The sequence below is a fragment of the Colius striatus genome, chromosome 2 (genome assembly GCF_028858725.1).
Source record: "Colius striatus isolate bColStr4 chromosome 2, bColStr4.1.hap1, whole genome shotgun sequence".
Taxonomy (NCBI): domain Eukaryota; kingdom Metazoa; phylum Chordata; class Aves; order Coliiformes; family Coliidae; genus Colius; species Colius striatus.
In genome coordinates, this window is record NC_084760.1 from 52,645,724 (window position 1) to 52,669,783 (window position 24,060).

General features: G+C 39.4%; 2 protein-coding genes across 2 annotated transcripts in view; one reads left to right on the plus strand and one right to left on the minus strand.

The window, feature by feature from the left end:
- The window catches only part of NT5DC1 (5'-nucleotidase domain containing 1), a 139,916-nt gene that overhangs the window by 16,772 nt on the left and 99,084 nt on the right, over nt 1-24,060 (plus strand). The window lies entirely within an intron of this gene.
- COL10A1 (collagen type X alpha 1 chain) lies at nt 485-7,830 on the minus strand. Its single transcript, XM_010195414.2, has 2 exons — nt 7,692-7,830; nt 485-2,358 (listed from the first exon to the last, which is right to left on the minus strand). The coding sequence occupies exons 1-2, from the start codon at nt 7,828-7,830 to the stop codon at nt 485-487; spliced, it is 2,013 nt and encodes a 670-aa protein (XP_010193716.1).

Sequence of the window (24,060 nt, forward strand, 5' to 3'; positions counted from 1 at the left end):
ATTGACAGATAACAGAATGTTCCTGAAGTATATTATTCAGCTGTTGTGATGACTGTGGTGTATCTGAGACTGCTTAATTTGAATAATGCAAGGCTTGCCTACCTCAGTTAATGCTAGTATACCGAAGTATGATCTAGAAGCCTGGAGTGGCTTCTTTGTGTTATGAGAAATGATAATTAGAAATTCTGATTTTCCTTTGTATTAAAAAAGAGAGAGACTGGTGCATTATATTAATTCTTAAAATTTTAATGTTGCATTCAGTCAGACAGTTGATCATCATTCAAAACAAATTTCTTACGACAATTCTCTAAAAATATACAATATTATTCTACTAGGTTTGAACCACTTTCTTCCACATTCTCACTCCCTCCTTCATTTCTCTTGCAAAATTGAAATTGTATGACCTGCTAGTGACTAATCACGTCAGCACCCAGTTAAAATTGGCTGTAGGAGAGAGTGTCAGGACTGTGTAAGTGGGATGTTGTTACATATGAGCAAATAGGAAACCTGAGAAAGAAGAGTGAACATAGTCAGAGGAATAGAGGCCATTAGATTCTGAATTGGGCAGTTGGAGCCATACTTGATCATTCTCCATGAGATCAATGACAGCACTTCCAGAAGCCTGGTCAAGGTATCCTTTTTTATACTCATCATAGGTGTACATGAGTGGGGAACCATTTTTGTAGAGAGCAACCCAAACATTTGTTCCTTTTGCATGTACATGATAAGAGAAATAGTACAGTCCAGGGATCCTGCAGGTGAAGATTCCTGTTCTGGGGTCATAATGTTGCTGCCTATTGTACAAGATTTTATCAAATTTGATGGGGACTGTGGCTGCAGGGTAGGCTTTGGAGAGGATGACAGTAAAAGCAGACACTGGCATCCCTGTAAGAGCTTGGTTTACTCCTCCTTTCATGAAAGACTCTCCTGCTTTAACATAGCCTTCGGGCATCTGTGGGATTACAGCTTGGCCAGGAGGACCTGGAGGACCTGGGGGCCCTGGCAAGCCAGGCTCTCCATTGTTGCCTTTAGGCCCTGGGGGCCCAGGTGGTCCCATGGGTCCACTTAAGCCTTTTGTAGAAATACCGGCTGGGCCTGGCAGTCCTGGTGCTCCTGGCTCACCTTTTGCACCAGGGGCTCCTGGCAGGCCAGGAGGGCCAATGGGGCCTCTGGTCCCGGGTATTCCAGAAGGCCCTCTGGGGCCCGGCTCACCATTGATCCCTGGCATTCCCTTAACTCCTTGTGGCCCCATTGGACCAGGCAAGCCAGGCGGCCCTGCATGGCCAGCGTCACCTTTTGGACCTGGGAAACCTGGGTGTCCCTTAGGACCAGCAAGACCCTGCTCACCTGGGTATCCTGGTTTTCCCTCTAATCCTGGTAGACCTCGTTCACCCTTGGCCCCTGGGAATCCTGGGAGCCCTGCAGGGCCCATGTCGCCTTTGGGCCCAGGTAGGCCATTCTCACCGGGCAAGCCTTTCAGTCCTTGAGGGCCCATGTTCCCTGGTGGCCCAGCAGGCCCTGGTTCTCCTGGCATACCAGCTGGGCCTTGCTCTCCTTTAGGTCCTGGAAAGCCAGGAGGACCTTCAGGCCCTCTGTGTCCCTTCATCCCTGGCAGTCCTGGCTTTCCAAATCCTGGAAGACCCGGGGATCCAGGTAAGCCAGCAGGTCCGGGGTGTCCCTTGGCGCCAGGGATGCCTGCTGCTCCTGGCGGCCCCATGGGTCCAGGCTTGCCAATGCCAACTTCTCCGGGTTCTCCTGGGGGACCCTGGGGACCTGGGATACCAGCCGCTCCGGGTGCACCTGGTAAACCTCTGTCACCTTTCAAACCTGGCTGACCTGGAAGACCGTTTTCACCAGGCTTGCCTACCCCTGCAGGGCCAGGGAGGCCTCGAGGTCCCTGCGGGCCTGGAAGACCCCTGCTTCCCGGGCGGCCTGGAACACCGTATCCATTTTCTCCCTTTTGTCCGTTTACACCAGGGATACCTGGCTCTCCCTTCTCACCAGGTGGGCCCCTCGGTCCTTGTGCTCCTGGAGGCCCTTGTGGTCCTGGCTTGCCAGGAACAGACAGTCCTGCAGGGCCAGGAATGCCAGGGGGTCCTTGTGGCCCTCTTGCTCCTGGGAGACCAACAGGTCCAACTTCTCCTTTCTCTCCAGTTAGTCCTCTGTCTCCTGGCTTTCCTGGTAGACCTGGCATGCCTGGCTTTCCAACTGCAGAGAATCCAGGTGGTCCCGGAGGACCAGGGGGGCCCTGGGGACCAGGGCTTCCAAACCCTGGCTTTCCTGCAGGACCTGGTTGTCCTCTTGGTCCAATAGGGCCTGGGGGACCAGGGGGTCCTTGTTCACTCCTTATCTGCACGCCTATGAGAGAGAGGAAACTAGGTAAACCAGGGCAGCTATAACAAAGTTGCAGATTTGTAGCATGATAGTGAAATGTGTGAAGGGTTAATTTAACTTGAACCTCATAGAGACAAGTTTCTAGTAATGTGTTTCATCACTGTGAACCTGTGATTTTAAGAGCAAAAGTGTCTCAGAGCTCTTACAAGTGCAAATTTATTTGAGTTGTATTGTCAGCTACAAGGGCTGTAGAATTTTTGTCAGCATCAATTCAGTTAGGGTCAGCAGGCAGCTGAAAAAATGCTGCTCAAGTAGATGCAAACTATTAGGAAAAAAAAGGGTAAAAAAATCAGATAACTGATTTAGCAAGCCATCAGACTTGCATCTTGATGAATGAAACTAGAGAAAATGTCTTGTGTAGGTATAGCTGAGCTGCTTTTCCCGAACTACTTTGTGCTGCCTTTAAGCAGTGAGATTGTCCTTTTTCCTCCCTACTTCCAACAGTAAGCCATGGCTCTTGTGTTTTTGGTGAACATACAAATGTTATATTTTCACATACCATCTTAAAGATTTTTGTTTGTCATAAGAGTTGCTACACAGTAGCAAGAACACAACTGGTAATTCATCTTACTGCAGTAAGATTTCCATCACTGGTTGAGTTTTTTAATAATACTTTATTTTCTTAGTTATCAAACAGCAGGTGGAGCCACTTAACCAAATGTCACACAGGAATAAACAAACAAGCTCACTGCTTGCTTTGTTGCACACTTCAGGGGAGCTTGCAGATTCATGTTGGAATTAGGATGCTGATTTGTAGGATACTGCATACAAGACATGGATATTGTGAGATTAATTCAGTAGTTCTGCAGCATTATAGAGCAAAATACCATACCTATGATGAATGTTAATTTAAGAGATCATTTTAAAAATAAAAATTGAGGGATATCGGAAGAACCTACATTCTGTTTTTTATAATGACAATATATTTGATGCTCATTTGGGAAAGACTGATAATTGATCAAAAATTCAATTCATTAATATTTGCAATTCAGTCTCTTAGAAAAAGAGCAGTGTGTGTTCATACATATATGAAACTTTATGCAATAACTATTCTTCTGTCTCTTAGGTAACAAATTGGGTTTTTTGCGATCTGTGGCTAGTCTTGATGAACTAAAAATGAGATTAAGGAGGAAGAAAACTATTGTTGTACACATTACATTTTAAAAAATAATAGAAATGAGTATATGAAATACATACAATTTCAGTTTGATATTGGATCTACAAAGTTGCCCTCTTCCTATATAGTGAGGGAAATTGTTCGTGTCTACTAAGTGTAGAGAGTACATTTTCTTTTTTTTGCTGATGCATAAAATCAGCATAAATGAGTATAGCCTTATTTTGCTTGCCCTATCTCATCCTCCTTAAAGCAATGAAAAGGAAGATAGTTGTTAAAATCCTACACATAGAAGAAAAGCCATGTCTGTGACTTACTGACAAACTGAAAATGCAAACTCACATCCTTCTCAATTGCAAAAGGAGACTGTGGAATCTGTGAGTACCAGGGAAAAATTTGGTGTAGTCTTTGGTATCTTACTGATACCACTGGATTTCTTACTACTGAACTCTCAGATTCATCAGGGTACAATTCCAAATTGTTTTTTGTGTTCTACAGGTGACATAAGATAACAGCAAATTTTAAAAACTACATCTTATGAAAAAAAGATTTGGAAAAGGCTTAAACCTGTCAGAATTTTCACATATTCTGCAGCAGAACTGGCATTTAAATGTTGTTTACATGTTGCACATTTTCTCTTCACCACAGACGAGAGAGTTACCAGAAAACACAACACTCCACTATACAACTCAGACTTTACTACATAGATTATGGCAAGAACTTAAAAAAAAGGTCTGTTCACATCAGAAAACACAAACAGGTCAGATCACAGTGACAGTACAGTTTACCTAAATAGGCTCCTGACCTAATGTTTTTTCAGTTATAAAGCATTAAGGGGAAAAGTAGAAATTTGTTTTGCCATCAACTGCATTGAATCCAAAGCTAAACATTTATGTGGGCACTTTGGCAGAAGCCAACAGTGACCTCAGGTCTACTCTTTCATAAAGATAACTCAGGGAGCTCTATCTGTAGGCCTATCAAATGTGTTCTTTTCTTTAGCAGTATCTGTGAGGGGGGATATTAATTTAATTAATCTGTGTTTCAGTTACATGCATCAGACCTTAGCTTGAATGCAACTTTATAACAGTCCTAGGTTCACAAAGTGCCAGGTGCCACATTTTTGCAGAATCATAGAATCATTACAGGTGGAAAAGACCTTTAAGATCATCAAGTTCAACCACTAATCTCACACTGCCAAGCCCATCACTAAACCAAACTGAATTGAAGAAGACGCTAAAGGCTTTTTGTTGAAAAGATTTTCTGTGAAGAGATATATTATTTCAAAGTTTTGCTGCATTTAGATCAAAATATCTGGCAATTGTGCTGTCGAGAGACAATAGGAAGTCCTCTGAGGAAAGGACAACTGAACACATGGATGAAGTAGGATTTTTACCAGGAAAATTGAAGTAGTGGTTGGCAACTCTTTCAAGTATCTTGGTACATACGTGGATACAAAATCGGTTTACATTCTCTGAGTGCAGTGTATTGAATCAAGTATGAAGCCTTTTAACATAATCTGCGATAATAGCTCATTAAGCATTGATGAGCAGTCAGACTTAATTCAATTATTATTCTCAACTAGGACCTATCAAAGATTTCAAGCCAAAGAGCTACTGGCTAGAAGTTACATCCTGGTAATTTTAAAAAATTATAACCCTAAATACAGAAAAGTAAACTGTATTCTGACTGGAGAGCTGTCGAAAGCAAGATTTCTAAAGCTGTTAAAACAATTTCACCAAATTAAATGGCACTTTAATAGGTTTTGATTGCCAACAAAATTTGTGTGACATGTCCTGATTCAATCGTTTGGGCCTAGACTGAAATTTTAGTTCCAGGCTGCTTTTTGACAAACAGTACAACACAAAAAGATAATTTATTGGCAACTAAATCTCCAGAAGCCAATGTTTGTGACCAAACAGGAAAAGTTATGCTATGATAAAAAGCCTGCCATGTGGTATTTGAGGGAGACCTTGCTAGACAATATTTAGGTGAATTTGGTTGCATAGTCTCCTGTTTTATTCTTTCTTAATTTTCTTACACCAGAAATGATGATCTCTAATATTAATCTCTTTAAACTCCTCTAAGCCCCCTCTATAAGTTCCTTGTTTTCCAGACTGGAGAATAACAGTGTTTTCTCAGTCCTCTATTTTGATGCTTGTTCCTCAGATGACAATTTGTCAAGCAATTTTAAATGACTGGATTCCCACATCTGTAAAACTGTAGGACGTTCCTCTTTTTGAGGTCAAGTATATAGTCTTTATTACCTCTCCTAAATAGACAGCATTTTACACTCTCACGTGTTGATATAATTTTCATTCTAAATATGAAGTTTCATGCACATTAAATTCTGTGTTATTATATATAAATACACTAAATGAAAACTTAGTTCAGGACAATTCATTTCCCCTTTTCACCTAATTTCATGTTTAACCTGCTCCTTCCTTAATTTGCTTCTAACTTCCACCTTTCCAAATGTTTTCTATAGAGGGGAAAAAAGCAATACTATGAGAAGAGAAATAGTGATGTGTGGTTGAGGATAACCAAGTAAATATTGGACTTAACTTTTAAAAAATTATAAATATGTAAGTGATGCTGAATAAAGTAATGGAAAAACACTATGAAAACTTAGAGGGAGAGGGAGGAAATGCAACTTTCCTTCAATTGGAGTAAGTCCTCAGAGCAGCTGTTCATGGACATGTACCTAAATTCAATCTGAGAGTGTTGGTAGGAATCCAGAAAGTCCTTCTGCTGAAGGCAAGGGGTGAAACTGTGCTTTCAGTTGGTTCTTAGTGCAACATGCTCTTGGAGCATGTAGGCTGGAACTGGTTGGTGTGAGATCAGAGCTGATCAGGGCTGCGTCTGTGGACTCAATGTGTGCTGCTGATGAGCATCTAGTCTACAGGATCAAGCTTGAGCTGTTCCAGAATGAAATCTCATAAATTAAGGTAATGTGGTTGCAGGGTCCTGAGCAGCAGCTGTTGTGCTCTCCAGATCTGCTTCTGTTGTGCTATTTTCTAGTGTGAATATAACCTAAAATATCCTTTTTTCTGGTGAAAATAAGCTTGTTTGCAAATGCTATTTGCTGAGTCCTTTATTCAGTTTCCTTATTCCTGCCCAAGTATGATTATTACAACTACAAGTAGATGAGATACAGCAAAAGTTAGTTATTCTGAACTGCCTGTTCATGTCTGAAAGAAAATAATGTTCTTAGAGCAGAATGTTTACAAGGAAAAATCAGTTTTCTTAATTTTGGTGATGATAGTTTTGAATAGAGTCTACTGGTCATTCTTGGAAGACAATTCATGAAATAAAACCAGTACCTGGGAAGTCAGAAGTTTCATTTCAAGTTTTGAAAAAGGCTATGGCATAAGCCTGGAAAAATAAAACTGAACTCAAATAGTTTTAAACACTCATTTGACTTACGGACAGAGAGGATACCTAGAAATAAGATGTCAAAATGTATGGCATTGCAATTGTGTATTGCCTATACAATCTGATAGAAGACTGATCTATGAAGTGAACTTTATAACAATTCTAGCTTTGTTATATTACTAGAAGATTAGTTGGGTAATTAAAAGTATAAGCTTAAATCACTCATGAAAAAAACCCCATGCAGAGGTTTGTGAAACATTTTTAAAACTATATATCAATTTATTTTACCTTTCTGGACTTTAAACAGGTCTTGATTTGGTTGCATATATCAGATATATTTTAATTCACACCTAAGGTCTGTTTTGAGTAGAAAGAGCGTGACAGTATATGCAAAAAGTTATTCCTCAATATAGTAGATTTCAGTTCCATTGTTAGAAACACCAGTGTTAAATCAAGAAATTTGAGGATAACTAGCATGTTGTCCATAATTGTGTACACAACCATATTTTATTATTCCCACTACTGAAGATGAGATCTGTAGATCTGATTTTTGTTTGTGGTTTATGTGCCTTTGGTGATTGTTGTGTTAAAAAAAAATATATATAATTGTCTGTGCCAAATGTACTTCTTTGTCGATAGGAAGCAGCTGCCAGAACCACTGCTAGTTCTTTTGTAGTGATGACATTATTTTAATAAATTAAATTGTTAGTGAAAGTTGAATACTGGTAGTATAAACAAAGAGCTCTTTTTTCATTTCTTGACACACTAGGAATAATTGTATTTGTTTACTATGAAAAAATAATAAACTTACCTTGACTCTTTACATTGTATGGTAGAAAGTGTGGCCCCTTGACGCTGGATTGTTTCTGATATCGCTCAGAAAAATATCCATCGCTACCATGGACTATATTCAGGCAAAACAGCAGCAATAAGGGTATTTGTAAATGCATGTTTCCAAATCCGTTCTGTGTTAGAAAGGGGAGAAAAAGTTTCGTATCATCCAGTTCTGTTTCATGTGCAGGAATAAATGAGTTTTCTTAAGGTGATATCATTAAAAGTAATATTATTTTGTGCTTCTTCCTGCTTTCACGAGTTGTGAAAAATCCTCTAAGAAAAAGGCAATCTGTATTGCTATCACTTTGAATGCTCTTGTTTAGATAGCTTAGAGGCAGCAGTCTCTCAGGAAAACAATAGTTTGAAATGGATGCCAGCCTATTTAAAACTATTGTCTTCAGTGATTATTTTCCTAGTTATGCTAGGGCTCCAAAAGTAACTTGTATATATCAAAACTCCTGAGATGAAGAAAAATTTTAAATGACAATATGTAGACAGTCTACTACAACCTTATGGCCTCTGTCTAATGCTATAGCAAATGAAGTATGAGGTCCTGGTTCCCTCAGCATCATCAGTGGCAAAAATCTCACATTGCCTTGTTTGAAACGAGGCTTTAACTGTAGCCTTTCAATAGTCCCAGTTGCAGTAAGGGTGCTGCCACTGACCCTAAATATCAACCCCTTTCCCTCTCCATCTAGAAAAGTTACTTTCAAACCTAAATAGAATTAAATGAAATAATAACATACCAAAATGTTGTGTAGCTCCAATGCAGAATGGTAGAGCAGTGAATCCTCCTCTGTTGAGGAGTTCTTCTGCCACTGGTGAGTGAGCAGAAGCTGATGATTTCAAATGTCACCCTTGAGTATTTATATGATTTCCCCTTGTAGTGGGATGACTGCTGGACATAAGCTCCTCCCCCAAAATCCGTAAGCAGTAATTATCTGTGTGTATCTGTGTGGTTTTGAGGGGTGGAGGAAGCTATTTTGGGCAATCATCCTAGATCCTGTTACTTTTTTTTTCATTTTATTTTCTTCTTCCCTTGGATTTCTTATTGTTGATGAAATTGTATTTTTGAAAATTTTGTGGCCCCTCTATTTTTAGAAGTGAGAAAGATAACATTGGAAAAAATAATTTATTCATAAATAAGGTTGGTAATCGTAAGTGATTCATTTTAATTTCTCTTTAAGTGTTTTAAGGAAAGAACTCTACATTTTGAACTTTGAGCTGTTACTTTCAGGAGTAACCCCATGGAAGTCTTGAGAGACTACTTACGTGAGTAATTGTTCATTGGGGTACTTAAAATCAATTAAGATGTTAATAAGAGTTGTGTGAGAACCTGAAGATTACTTTTAAGCAGTTATTATTTTAGGAGATTATTATCTTCGCATTATAGTTCTGGACTTCTGTTTTGATGCTGGAGGTACAGTACTATGTGTATGGTCTATTCTGCAAGCAGTTCTTCTGTATTATGAATTCTTGGAATGCAAACTTACCTTACAAAATAAAAACTTCATTGTGTCTAATTGTAGCAAACATATTTCGATACATACTGCTTAAATGTGCAGATAAATATACAGGCTGGCTTTGGGGCTGATGGAGCTTTCCTGAGCTTTTCTGCAGTTAGCAATTAACTTTATCAGGTTTGTTCAATCAAACACAGTTAGTGCTGTACTTTTACTAGGTGCATGTTTTTCCTATAAAATGATTTTAATTTAGTAAATTTAAACTACTACTGTTTTACTGTTACTGGATCAAACTTGATTACAGCTTGTCTCTTTCCTTTTTCTTCAGATTATAAACTGATTTTCGTTGTTAAGAAAGTTTGTTAAACCAGTGTTGCTTAATAGATCGTATTCACACATTATGACTTCTTTTTTCAATAAATAATGGATTCATACAGCGTTTCAGTATGACTTTGATTACTGTTTAGTTCCACATAGGGAGTAACATTGAGTCTTATATTTGGGACTCTGAAATATTGTTTAAGAAGGACAAAGTAAGAGATAAAAAACAAACCTTTTTCATTTAAGATTAAACTATAGAACTAAACATATAGTGCCAAACATCCTCAACAAAAATACCTACATATGAGCTGTGTATTAAAACTCTTTTTCCAGTTGCAGACTTCTTTGACATTATATACGGTGTTCAGTTTTGTAGGAGCTAGACTTTTTAATATATTTGAAAGTCTTTGTTTCCTTTGCACCAAGGATTTGTAGCAAAATAAAGATAAATTATGTGGTGCTAGTTATAGGACGCTGAGCATGTGCTGCAAGTTACTGTCCTGATGAAGTGAGCATGTGTTTGTTTTTCAAGATAACTTATACTATTTATGGAAGCTGTCTGGAAAGCCTTTTGTCGAGGTACAAGAAATATCTGTTCAGAAAAATACGTATCCACCCATATTCTACTGCCAATTACAGAAATATTGTAATCAGATAAAAGTACTAGCTTGATATGTTATCGGAATAGTAATAAATAATCTGCATTACTCTGACTTCTCTTGCATGGTAGGTACAGAAGGGACACTTGATACTGTTCCAACCAAAACACTGAGCTGGTGGCCCTGAACTGTGCTGCGGCTATCCTGTGGAATAACAGGTTGACATGGACTGGACTTTACCTGCTTTGTGTCTTTGTTTAATTCCACACTCTTCAAATGACAACTTTTTTTTAGGCTTTTATGTATTATGGCAAATATCCTGGAACACAAGTTACTATACTGAAAGAGACCAATGGACCATCAAGTCTATTCTGCTTACAATTGTATGAATCTCTTTGCTTACTAGAGGGCTGTTTTAATGTTGCAACTTAAAGACTGCTGCAATAATTTATTTAATGTATTGTTGAATAGAGGTTTTCTTAATTCTTCTTCTTAGCCATCCTTTAAACACTATGTTGTATTCTTGTAAATAAACCCTTTCCACTCCAGAGGTCTTCAGACTGAAACCTGTTTTTTCTGTTAAGCTTGTGTATCCCATCTGGTCAGTAATTTTCAGAGAATGTTTGCATGTCTGAGATGGCTTTCCTACTCCCCATATGTGCATTCAGTTCCTTTTAATCTTTTTGAGAAGGACAGTGGGTCCTCAAGTTGTTTGTGTAACTTCTCAAGGTGCTTCATTTAAAAATTAGTCTCTATGACTTCAAATAAGAATCCAGTCATTCATTTTTTAAAGGAGTGGCAAATACGTGACCATAGAGTTTATTCCTCCTTGAAGAAATGCAACTCCAGCCCCTTTTTATTTGGTTCACATAAATCCAAAAATAGTTTTTGATTTTGAAACATTTAAATATACAGCCCTCAGTGGAAAGTGTGGTTGTTGCTAATTTGACAATATTTGATTAAGTTAAGAACAGCAGGCAACAGTTTCATGCTAATTTTTAACCTAATTCATAAATACCCTCCAAGCAGGCACACTTATGTTACAAAAGCAACAATAATGTACACTGATATTTGCCCAGCAGCCTCACTTCCTGCCTTGGCTCCTTGTGGGCAGGAAGGTGAATAATCTCTGTGTGTCTCTGTAAATAGGGATGGTGCTGGGGTCAAAAGGTATATACAGGCAGACCCGTTGTCCTGGTATTTAACCTGAGCTCCACCCTATTGTGCTATCTTATGCTCCTTCTTTGGTTTGAGGTTTTGTTTTTTGTGGGTATGGCAAATTGAGGTAGAATTGGAGTTTATTGCTTTTGTATGTTTTCCCTATTGCCGTGGATATTTCCTATTGGCAGAGCACTAGCATACATTTTGCTCTAAGCATACATATGAAAGGTAGACTTCCGTATATATTTGCATGTGCAAAAATACATACAGTAGGCATACTTGTTACTATTTACAGTAACAGCACTTTTTAAACAAGTTATTTACATACCTGTTTTCAAAGTATAAACATTCAGATGTATTTGTTTTATAGTTACACATCTAGAAAGTTGTCTTTGCTTACAAATCATCATATGAAGGTGTCTTCACTCCCTTCTGCTCCCTCTGTCCCACTAGCAGGGAAATAACGTTTTATCCGTTGCACCACTCCAGAACTTGCTTTTTAGTTATGTATTGGCTGCTTCTTCGCATATATGTGCCTGAGCTTCAAAGAACTGTGATTTCAGAGTGATAACTCACAGCTTTAAGTCAGAATTTGTCTTATTTTTAGTAATTGGCTTTTATAATTTGTAATTACTATCTGTGGTAAAATACGGTACCCAAGGAACCCAGAGGGTTGTTTACTTCCTTTCTTTAGCTGGGTAATTTTGTCTGTGAAGAAGGAGGCAAGAATGTATGGGTGGGAGATTTTTCCTGTACTTAAAAAGTTTAAAAATTTAGAGTAACTTTTTATTGAAGACATAGAATCTCAGCACTGTTAAAAGGACACAGTTCTTCTGCTGCTTCTGGCTCAGTATCTATGACCAATGCTTTCAGATATATTCAGTTCCAAGTTTGTTAACTGCCTGAACTAAACTTTTGAGATTCTAACATAAGTCTTTTCCTCTATTAAAATGCTTATACCCAAAAATTGAGTAGCTACCATTTTGCAAAGGAGTATAACAGCTTGTAGCACCATCTCTGGTGAGAAAGTTCTCCAGTCTCCAATTTTAAGTTCTCAAAGAAAGATGTGTAGAAATTTCTAAGAAGAGCTTGAAAGCCTCCCATGAAATTAAAGGAATAATTGTATTTCCTAGTTTGTGGTGCACTTTGACACTCTGAAAACTTCTAAATTGTCTAAACCCCATGGTTCGAAACTGTGCTCTCTCATTTCCATCACACAATGGTGAAGAACGTTTGTATGCTCCTGTGATAGCATCCAGGCAAGCCCTCAGTGGGAGTAGAGAACAACAAAGTGTTCCACTATACCTTAGTGGGGAAAACTAATACAGAGCCTTTTCAGCTTCTTACTGCACACAGCCAAATGAACTCAAAGAAACAGGAAGTGGGAAAACTTGTGGATTCAATAGCAGTGGGAAATCTGAAAGTTTTAATTTTGGTTTTGTTGTTTCATTGCTTTGTTTTGTCATTATTGTTACTTTGTATTTACATGGAGAGTAGTTTCTGTTCCAACACTAGGCACTAGGACTACATGGGACTAGCAAATACCTTGATGAAGAAAATATTTACCTTGCTAATTGCAAAATAAATAAAATTTCTTTTTGAGTTTCAGAATGCACGTAGTAGTTTGTAACCAATAGAGGCTTGCTGAGGTAATCTGCAGGGCTGTACAGTTGCTATCTATATTCATATTTTGAGATGTAAAGAACTCTCCAAACAAACAAAAGAAACTGTGTTACTTCTACAGTCCTGTGTTAGTCTTTTTATAGGTTTAAAGTCGTTATACTTTTTAACACTTGTAATTGTGGTTGAATAGATGTCCTGGTTTCAAATAGTAATGGAAAGATGGTCTGTATTTATTCTGGCAATGCCAAACTTACTGCTGACCAGTTTGTTCTGTTCAGCTCAGGTAACTGTTGATCACAAGACCTCTATTTAGTATAGCGATATATTTAAATAGATGACACCCAATTAAATATTTATAGTTTTATTCTGATTGAATTAACTTTCAGAGTCACTGAATAACCATACTGAAACCTCAGGAAAAGGCATGTTCCACAGAGGCCAAAGAGAAAGTGTTGAAACTGACATAAATTTCTGATTATATATTCATCAGAGTAAGCTAGTATTATTGATGAATGCTTTCTAATATTGTGGCCCCATTTCATTGTGCTTGAATAAAGACAAGATAATCTTCACTCAGAGAATTTATTAAACTAGAGTAAAAGATAGCAAACAGAGGCATTGATGTTAGGAATGATGTTTCTCAATACCTTGGGTATACTGCTGGCCTGACTTTGTCTCCCTCCTTTGCTTCCTGCCCAGAAGGAGCCTCATTTTTCTTTCTCTCTCCCTTGCCTCAAACTAAAACCAACAAATACTATTCAAATGAATGCCTTAATTTGAAACTTGTATCAGATGTACGGCTTGAAATGAAAATTGATTGGTTTTCAAGATACTGAGAACACAAAACTGTTTTTATGTATTGATAGTCATCCTTTCTCCCACAGATGCTTTTCTGATTAAGTAGTTAACGTGATTATACTTTTAAAGTTTAGGATTTTTGCTAGATCTGTTGAACATGTAAACATGCAGGTGATGACAGGACTTGCATCCTCCTCGTGGAAGGGAAGAGCAGAAGTGGCCAGTTAACTTAGTGCACAATTTAGAAAAACAAAAATTTCAAGGGGCCTAATCACTGATTAGCCTAAGCAAATATGAAAATTTGGCTTTGGATTTTGACGAAGGAGTTCCACAAAACTGTTTCTGGAGCTGCTTCAACACATCTAGGTAAAGAGGTCTCCAATTTCTTCTAGCTGGAAATACTAATTTTCAGCCTTCTTCCTGATGCTGACTGCACTCTCGGTTTTGTCAATGCAATAGTTTATGAGGCTTTTCTGTAAACTGTATTAGTAAGAATCTGGCCTAAAATGCAGGCAAATTTTCCTGGGAGTGATGGAAGGAGGGAAGCTTGTTTTCCATAGGAACAGATAATTTCACAGAGATGTGTTGAATGATTTTTAAACACCTGAAATATATAATTGGTCTCTAAAGATTACTGAAAGTGTGCTTTTTTAAAAAAATTAAGTTACTGATGTTGTTTAAAAAACTGTTATATAACAGTAAAAATAATATTCACATAAAAGCATAAAAATTCTAAATAGTAATATTTTCCTGGGAAGGAGTATTTTTATGCTTTCTTTAATTCATGCTCCATTTTTCTCTGGTTTTGATTAGTTTTTTTTTAATATCTTGTTCTACCTCTGGCTACTGGCTTCAAGGTCTCTGTCAGATTTCCTTGGATTACAGTAAATAAAGTACAAGCCATGGTAAAAGAAGGGTGGGAACTACTACTTTCCTAAAGGTGAAAAAGTTCAAGTAGCTTCCTCAGGTATCCCATAATTAGGGGAATCTTCCAAATAGTTTGTGAAAAGTAGGTGTAACTGAACTGCTTTTTCAAATGTACCCACTGGAGCAGGTAGCCAGCCTACTGAATAGTCTCATTCATTGACCGTACTACCTGCTGTGGTTTGGACAATTGGCCCAGAGTTGTTTTTAAACTTTCGTGTTTAAAAGCAGGTGCCAAATGTGGAGGGAAAAAAATCCAGACTTTACAGCCAGAACAAATAAAAGTTGTCTGTGTTCACTTTAAAAATAAGGGATTTGTTTGGGTTTTTCTTGAATCTGGCATTTTGGATATTCTTATTTTCATCTATTTAATCTGAAATTTAGGACAAAGTTATATCAGTGAGTATGTAAAAACCTTCTCTACTCTCTGCCTTATGCAGAGAGCTTGAGTCCATGGAGCATAATTAATTGTGATTATTACTAGGACTGGTTTAAGTTTCAGTTATCTAAGATAGAATTTTATAGGCATTATATTGTCATAACAGAGTTGTCATTTCCTGCTTGTAATAAAGTTCTAATGAAGCACTTTTACTACTACAGAAAATGCATCAGAGCTTCAGCGTTTAATACATGACACCATGTTACCTCACTCATCCACAAGCTTCAATGTCTCCTGCATTTCATAGGAGAAAAATCACATTATTATGAAGGGTGATTTTTTTAAAAAGTTCTTTCACCAGTAGGTTTTCACATCCCAAGATTTGAGGATTTGTTGTGGCACAAGTACAAGATCCAGCACATGGCCTTTTTCAGCTTTATACAATTGGCTGCGGCCCATCCATCCAGCCTGTCCAGGTCCCTCTGAAAAGCCTTCCTGCCCTCAAGAGGGTCTACACACCCACCCAGCTTTGTGTCATTAGTGAACTTACTGATGGTGCACTCGATTCCATTCAGATCATTGATAAAGATGTTAAGTAGAAGAGGCCCCAATACTGAGGCCTGGGGAACACCATGTAAAAGAATACTGAGGACACGGTAGCTCACTTGTGCTCAAGTCATCTGTTTAAGCTTCTGATTAAGCTTTCTTGAAACAGGGAAGACCTCTGAGCAGTTTTCAATACTAGGTGAATGTAAGCCTATGTAATAACACAAATTCAAGACAAATAAATTCTGTTTGGAGGCAGCTGAGTTGGAAGTTAAACCACCTTAAATGTAGGTGCCCTAACTTGGGCCTGAACCCACCCTTTCTGGCTGATACTTAGTGCTGAAAAGCTGAAACAGTTTTAATCAGCAGTCTGGCTGCAACCTGTATTGAGCTACTACAAAACCAGAGGAAAGGGCAAGGCAAATAAATGCCTTGTGGTCAGCTTGCACTGTGCTCCAAGCTGTTGTGGGAATGAGCAATCTCTGTCTATGACTAGTTTAAAATTGTGTACTGTGTATTTGCATCTTAGACATGCTGATGAATATATTGCTATGTCTTATACTGTAGTGTCTGAGGTTTGAAACTCGGTGTAGTTTGAGTATGAAACTGCTATCATTTCAATTTATTTTTACTAGTGAACAGATTTAGTAGATCTTTACAGCATTTGAAGGTCAATTTTAGAAAACCTTTAGCAAAGGAAATCTGTTGTCTAAGTTGCCTTAGACAACTGGTATTCTTTTAAGTGTATTTTACCTCTCTGGGGAATATATCTATAGCACTGAAATATAAGGGAGTGAGAATTGATCAAGGTACGTTGTACACATCCACTGCAAGTACCTTGGAGATCTTAACAGATTTACTTTGGACAGAAATGAAGGGGGTGTAACTTAAGCAACTGTCTTCCCTGGCACATATTGCAGACTAATCAAATGGTACAAAGCTTTGATCAACCACAAGTTGCAGATTCCTTTTTGAGAACTAGTATGACTACTTGTCTGCAGAGGAAATAGATACCACATGATGTTTGGGAGGGCTTTTTAACAGGTAGAAAATAGGGGAGGAGGTTTGTAAACCCTGAAGATTCTGAGGCAGTTTACCATGTTATTCTAAATTCTTTTTCAACCAAAAAAAAAAGCGTGGAGTCTGATAAACCAGGGGCTAAAATGGTGTCTCTTACTTGATATGTAATGTACATTTTACCAGATACCTTTATTCGTGCTAGTTTCGTCACACCATTTAGGATTATATCTGGTAGAGTCCATCCTGTTGAATGAACAAGGCAAAATTCTGTCCTTGTATTTGCAATTTCGTTTTGGACACTAGATATTCTTTTTTAAAGATACATCATGTTTTTGGATGAGAAATATGCTTCAGTATTAGATTTAGATATGGTAGAATCAGAAAGGTTCATTATATAGAAAAGATCCATCTGCAAATCCTGTAGAAGTTACAGGAGTGAGATTTGGAATTTATTTTTTCAATTGAAAACCCTTCATTAACCACCTTGAAATATTTTTATATAAATCATAGAATGGTAGGGGTTGGAAGGGACCTTTAGAGATCATCTAGTCCAACTCCCCTGCAGAAGCAGGTTCACCTAGATTGGGTTGCATAGGAACATGTCCAGGCGGGTCTTGAAGACCTCCAAGGAAGGAGACTCCACAACCCCTCTGGGCAGTCTGTGCTAGGGCTCCGTCACCCTCACAGTGGAATATGTTTTTCTCATGTTTAAGTGGAACTTTTTGTGTTCCAGCTTCATCCCATTACCCTTTGTCCTGTTGCTAGCTACTATAGAAAAAAGGGATGTCCCAACCTCCTGACACCCACCCTTTAGATAATTGTAAATGTTAATAAGATTCCCCCTTCAATCTTCTCTTCTCCAGACTAAACAGCCCCAGTTCCTGCAGCCTTTCCTCGTACAAAAGATGTTCCATTCCCCTGATCACCTTGGTGGCCCTGCACTGGACTCTCTCCAGAAGTTCTCTGTCCCTCTTGAGCTGAGGAGCCCAGAACTGGACATAGTACTCCAGATGAGGCCTCACCAGGTCTGAGTAGAGAGGGAGAAGAACCTCCCTTGACCTGCTGGCCACACTCTTCTTGATGCATCCCAAGATGCAATTGGCCTTCTTGGCCACAAGGGCACATTGCTGTCTCATGTTTAGTTTATTATCAATCAGGACTCCCAGGTCTCTCTGCTGAGCTGCTCTTCAGCAGTTCGACCCCCAGCCTGTCCTGGTGCAGGGGGTTGTTCCTTCCCAGATGCAGGACTCTGCATTTGTCCTTGTTGAACCTCATGAGGTTCCTCTCTGCCCAACTCTCAAGCTGGTCAAGATCCCGCTGAATGGCAGCACAGCCTTCTGGGGAATCAGCCAGTCCTCCCAATTTGGTGACGTCAGCCATCTTGCTGAGGGTACACTCTGTCCCCTCATCCAGGTCATTGATGAAGATGTTGAACAAAACTGGCCCCAGAACCAATCCCTGTGGAATTCCACTGGCCACAGGCCTCCAACTCGATTCTGTGCCATTGATCACCACCCTCTGGGCTCTGTCATTCAGCCAGCTCTCCACCCACCTCCCTGTCCACTCATCCAAACCACACTGCTTGAGCTTTCTGATGAGGATGCTATGGGAGACAGTGTCAAAAGCCTTGCTGAAGTCAAGGCAGATGACATCTGCTACTCTCCCCTCATCTAGCCAACTGGTTATGCACTCATAGAAGGCTATTAGGTTGGTCAAGCAGGATTTCCCCTTGGTGAAGCCATGTTGACTCCCCCTGATAACCATGTTATCCTTTATATGTTTAGTGATAACATTCAGGATGAGTTTTCCATCACTTTTCCAGGAATGGAGGTGAGGCTGACTGGCCTGTAGTTTCCTGGGTCGTCCTTCTTGCTGTTTTTGAAGACTGGTGTGACACTGGCCTTTCTCCAGTCCTCAGGCACCTTGCCTGTCCTCCATGATTGTTCAAAAAATGATGGAGAGAGGCTTAGCAATCACATCAGCCAGCTCCCTCAGCACTCTAGGATGCATCCCATCAGGACCCCTTGACTTATGAGCCTTAAGCTTGGCCAAGTCTTTAACCTCTTCCTCTTCCACCCAGGGCAAGTCCCCTGCTGTCCTGGCCATCCTGTTATCCTTGCCAGACTGGGCTTCCCGAGGGTCAGCCTTGGCCGTAAAGACTGAAGCAAAGAAGGCATTCAATACTTTGGCCTTTTCTGCATCCTCAGACACCAGGGCACCCTCAGCGTTTAGCAGCGGGCCCACATTCCCCCTCACCATCTTCTGCTGCTGATGTACTTGAAAAATGCCTTATTGCTGTCCTTAACCTCCCTGGCTAAATTTAATTCTAGAAGGTCTCTAGCCTTCCTAGTTGCACCCCTGCATGCCCTGACAATGTTCCTATACTCTTCCCAAGAAGCCAGCCCCTGTTTCCACCTCATAGATGGCTGCTGAGCATCTTACAACATTCTCCATTTTCAGGACATAAACATAACAGTATTTGTCTATTGGAATACTGAGTCACCAAGATGTTGGGTCATTCAGAGAGAGCTTTTTGTTACAGAAAATAGACCTCCTGTGTATATAGACCTATGGTGACATCTATTTGCTTTCCTACATATTCGTAAGTAAAAGCAATGTTAACATTACTAGCATGTTTTCCTCCTGGTTCATTTTTATACCTGTCTAAATCCAGGTCTCTTCCTGTGTACATAAATTGTATTGGGTTTCATAGTTGAGTTCCACCTTGGGTTGTGCTGATGACCGCAGGATGTTTATGTCAACTATACTAAGTCTCTGGCAAACTTCTCCCTTTGACGCTTTGCTACGTTACTCTGTCCCTGAGACACTCATGTCATTTAGAACAGAGTTTTTGTTTGTACACCAATAGTTTGCAGGTACTTCAAAAGAAAATATATTTAGGCTAAGTCATGTGTAGGGAGTATCGAGAATGCTGTGAAACTGAATACTAGCAGGGGCATGAGCAGAATTTCTTTAATATGTGGAATAATCTCTGGACAACCTTAAAAATATTTATTAATAGTACAGGATAATTTTAATACCTTTCCCAGCTTCTAGGGATCAAAAATGCCGAGTAAAGGTAAGACAAATATTTGCATTGACAAAGGAAGATTTCTGTTATAAACTTAATGAGGATAATGGACATGTTTTTGACATGTTCTTTCTAAAACTGCTTTGGAATATTTAAACTTCTACTCAATCACTTTTTAGAAGCAGAGAAAGACCTCACTGTAAACATTCACATCCTCTAAGAAAACAAGCTGTAGTTTCTAGAGAATTTTATTAGAAACTGTTACAGTAATATTACCTGTGAATCTCCCAGTTGGGGCTCATGATGAACTCAGAGTCTCCGTCTTTTGAGAATGTAAAGTCAAAAACAATCATAGAGGTAATGGATCAGAATATCTATTATGGTGAAGAGTTGGCTCTGCACCTTCAAAAGAAGACAGTAAGTTAACAGTTCACTATTTTTAAACTATCCTCTTGAAAGATAGTACAGGACACACTACTATCTGGCTGTTCTGAGGGAAAATTCTTTTGGTCTGTTTGTTCAAAGCCATGGGAGAGCATATGGTAGGGTCCTCTCAGGTCTCTCAGGTATGTTCCTGAAAAGCATTGATTTTTTTTTACTTTCCAAGTATAAAAAACAGTAGTAAATTTGGTAAGAACTGGGGTTTTAGTTACATTTTCCCGAGGTCTGACATTTGTTTTCTTTAGTCTAGTACAGAGTGTTTACTCTAAATTTTAGTTATTATTTTTCAATATGAAGACTTAGAAAGAGAAATGCTTTCTATATTCTCTTATGTTTTAGAGCTGATCAGACTATTAATCTTGTATTCTTCTATATATCAGAGTAATACATAGAAAACTATAAATATGCTTCAGAATATCAATATATCTTTTGGGGTGCATCATTTGGGGGCTGGCATTGTAGAATCCTTTTGGAGACTGGTTGGTCATTACAGCATGTTAATAGAGACATAATTTTAAAGCTCTGCACATATGCTTAGGTGATCACCCATTGACTTCACTTCTCAAAGTAATCAGTATATCACTGTTAGCCTTTTTTTCTGTGGTTGATTTTGAGGCTTTTGTTTTTCTGTGGTTTCCAGGTTTGCTCTTTGTAATTGTGGTTAGTTACTAAGGTCACCCCATGTAAAGGTACTAGAAGGTAAAAGGGCTCAGTATAGCTTCTGTATTCAAGGATCACTTTTTCCAAGCTCAGGATCAGAGCATCCCAGCAGGCAGGAAATCAAGCAAGGGAGCTAGGAGACCCGCATGTTGAAACTGGGAGCTGTTGGGCAAATTCAAGTGGAAGAGCGTCTATAGATCATGGAAGGAAGGGATGGCCACTTGGTATGAATATAAGACTGTTGTCAGAGGATGTAGGGAGGCAACTAGGAAAGCTAAAGCCTCATTGAAGTTGTGGTTGGCAAGGGAGGTTAAGGACAAGAAAAGCTTCTTCAAACACATTGCGGACAATACTAACAGTAGAGGCAATGTAGGCCCACTGTTGAACAAAGTGAATGCCTTGGTGACAGAGAAGGCAGAGTTACTGCGTTCTTTGCCTCTGTCTGTACTGCTGGAGACTGTCCTCAGGAGCCCCAGACTCCAGAGGAAGTCAGATTAAAGAAGGAGTTTTGTTTGGTTGATGAGGACTGGGTTAAGGATCAGTGGAGCAATCTGGATGTACATAAATCCATGGGCCTCGATGGGATGCACCCGTGGGTGCTGAGGGAGCTGACAGGAGTCATTGCTAGACCACTCTCCATCACCTTTAGTAAGTCATGGAGAACAGGAGAGGTGCCTGAGGACTGGGGGAAAGCAAATGTCTTCAATCTAGTCTTCAGAAAGGGTAAGAAGGAGGAGCCAGGTCAAGTGGCACAGACAAGTCAGCCTCACCTCCATCCCTGGAAAGGTGATGGAACAACTCATTCTGGGTGCTGTCTCCAGACATTTGATGGACAAGAGGGTCATTAGGAGCAGTCAACATGGCTACCCAGGTAGGTCATGGAGTCTCCTTTTCTGGAGACATTCATGACCCACATGCAGGAGTTTCTGTGTGACCTACTCTAGATGGTCCTGCTCTGGCAGGGGGATTGGACTAGATGATCTTTTGTGGTCCCTTCCAACCCTTAAGATTCTGTGATTTTCATGATTATACAGACCTCTAGCTTTTTTTAGTGCCTCATACCAGGAATCCTGGATGCCAATGGTGTATATATATACATATATATGACCCCTGCTGTTTCAATTCAAGTACCTAAAATGATAAATAAAAGCACAGATGATGGTGTATCAGTGTGCTCAGTTCATACTATTGGATGTTTGGTTTACTGAGTCATAGCCCACAGGTCTAATGTTGCCCAAAGACATTTAGCCTTGCTGACTGCTATCTGTGAAGTTACGGTGCTCATGTGCAGTAAACACACTTTCAAGAAGCTTTGTTTCATAGGTAACCCAAAGTGTAGATCCTCTGTTGGATGCCTCAGTGTGCTGCAGTCATGTGGGAAGCCTGAGCTATCAAACAAGATCCATAATTCAGAAAATTAGGGATATGTTTTACCTTCCGATCAGAAAAGAGCCAGTGTCAGGGGGCCAGAGTACAGCAGAATGGAAGTCCCTCCAAGGCAGGATTCATGGCTGTTCAGCAGTAAATTGGTGACAGAGCACTGGCACAGGCTGCCCAGAGAGGTTGTGGAATCTCCTTCTTTGGAGATTTTCAAGAGCCACCTGGATGTGTTTATGTGTGACCTGATCTAGGCAAACCTGCTTTAGCAGGGGCTTGGACTAGGTGATCTCTAAAGGTCTCTTCCAACCCCTACCATTCTTTGATTTTGTGAAATGGCAGAAGCAGAAGAGAGCTGAGAGAGAAAAATCAATTCTATTTTGGTCAGGTTATGAGAAAGTAAGAAAAAAGGGCATACTAACAGAATATTTAGCCCCATACTCAGGAAAATAAACTCACTGTGTATGCCTTAATCAATTTCTCTAAGCAATGAAGTTCTTAATTCCGAAAACAAAGCATGGATTAGTTTCTACTGGAAAATCACTGTGAGAGAGATTCGAGTAGGTATGGCTATTTGAGAGTGATGTCTCAGATCAGTAAAACCGATCCCTTTAAAAACTGCTGCCTTATTAAGCACCACACATTTTGATGGTGAAGTTTTGTATGTTCTCACGTTACCTGTGTTTAGGTGATGAGACATTGAAGCTTATGCCTCAGCAGTTTCATGCTCTGAATACCACAACTAGTTGCTTTCCTCAGGTGAGGCTGGAGATAATTTTTCAAATGCCTGTCTTTCTCCAGGCGGCTGACTGAGGCATTCTGGCACTCACTATACTGGCAGCTATAAATCCACCCTTGTCTCCCTCTGTCCATTAATTAGTGAACTGCAGTACTGAATGCTCTGTAATGCCTACATCTCTCTCTCTGTCTGGCCACTAGTGCCTGCTGCTGATGAATGGCATCTACTCCCTGTAAGCAGAACCACTCAAAAGGACTAAATCACAGCAGGTGCTATCAGAATTTTAGTTAAACCTTCCTAAAATGAAGTTGTAAGTACATTCATTGATGGCTAAGGGTGAGATCATACAGCTGACCACGTTTGCATCCATATTTAGAACAGTAGTACAGTGGGAGATGGGAGATTTAATTTAATTTCTTTGGACGTATCTTTCCCTGTCTGACACTTTCCTCAGCATCTGCTTATGGTAACTGTTTGAGATAAGACTGTACAATAGGCAGTTGTTTTGATTTGACTAATTTGGGTCACTTCTTAACTCTTCAAGCATGTATCTCATTCCCTAGGATGTTTACTTAATTTCCATGCTATGGATCAGACCAGATCAGAGGCAACTCTTCTATTCTGTTTCTGCTGAATCTGGATCACTGCTGAAAACCATGAAAGATTCGGAGAGACAGAAAAAGTTTGCATTATATTTTGTTTGCACTGCAAACTTCAGTCTTGCCATCCAGTATAAGACTATTTCAGAAATGTTTTGATATGCAAAGTAATTTAAAGGCTGTTTAACAAGTATATAAACTTATGTGCTGTCATACCTCTGATCCATGCTGAACCTTCACCTACTGGTGAAGAGGGATACATTGCAACAGCAGCAAATTCTGATATCGAATCATAGAATTCAATAGAATCGTACAACTATAGAACAGCCCAGTTTGGAAGGAACCTTGAAACGTCATCTTGTCTGATCTATCCTGGGAAGCAGAGCCTTGATGAGATTAGCTATTACCCTCTACAGTTGCATCTTGAAAACCTCTAGTGATGCTGTCAAGACCATGCCCCTGTGGAGGTTGTTTCAAGTGAACGATTGTTCTCACTGCAAAAAAAGTTTTCTTAGTTTGAAGTGAATATACTTTAGAGAAACAAAGGATTTTGTTGTTTTGCTTTGTAGGTCAGGGGCTTTTTGTAGCAAGTAATTAATATTAAAATAATGTACTTTAAGAATACTCCCACTTTCACTTTCCTCTACCGCTAATTTCTTTCTCGG

Coding starts and splice junctions, on each gene's coding strand:
- COL10A1 (XM_010195414.2), bottom strand. CDS start 7,830: ATGCATTTACAAATACCCTTATTGCTGCTGTTTTGCCTGAATATAGTC. Junction 2,359..7,691: donor ATACAATGTAAAGAGTCAAG/GTAAGTTTATTA, acceptor TCTCTCTCATAG/GCGTGCAGATAAGGAGTGAA.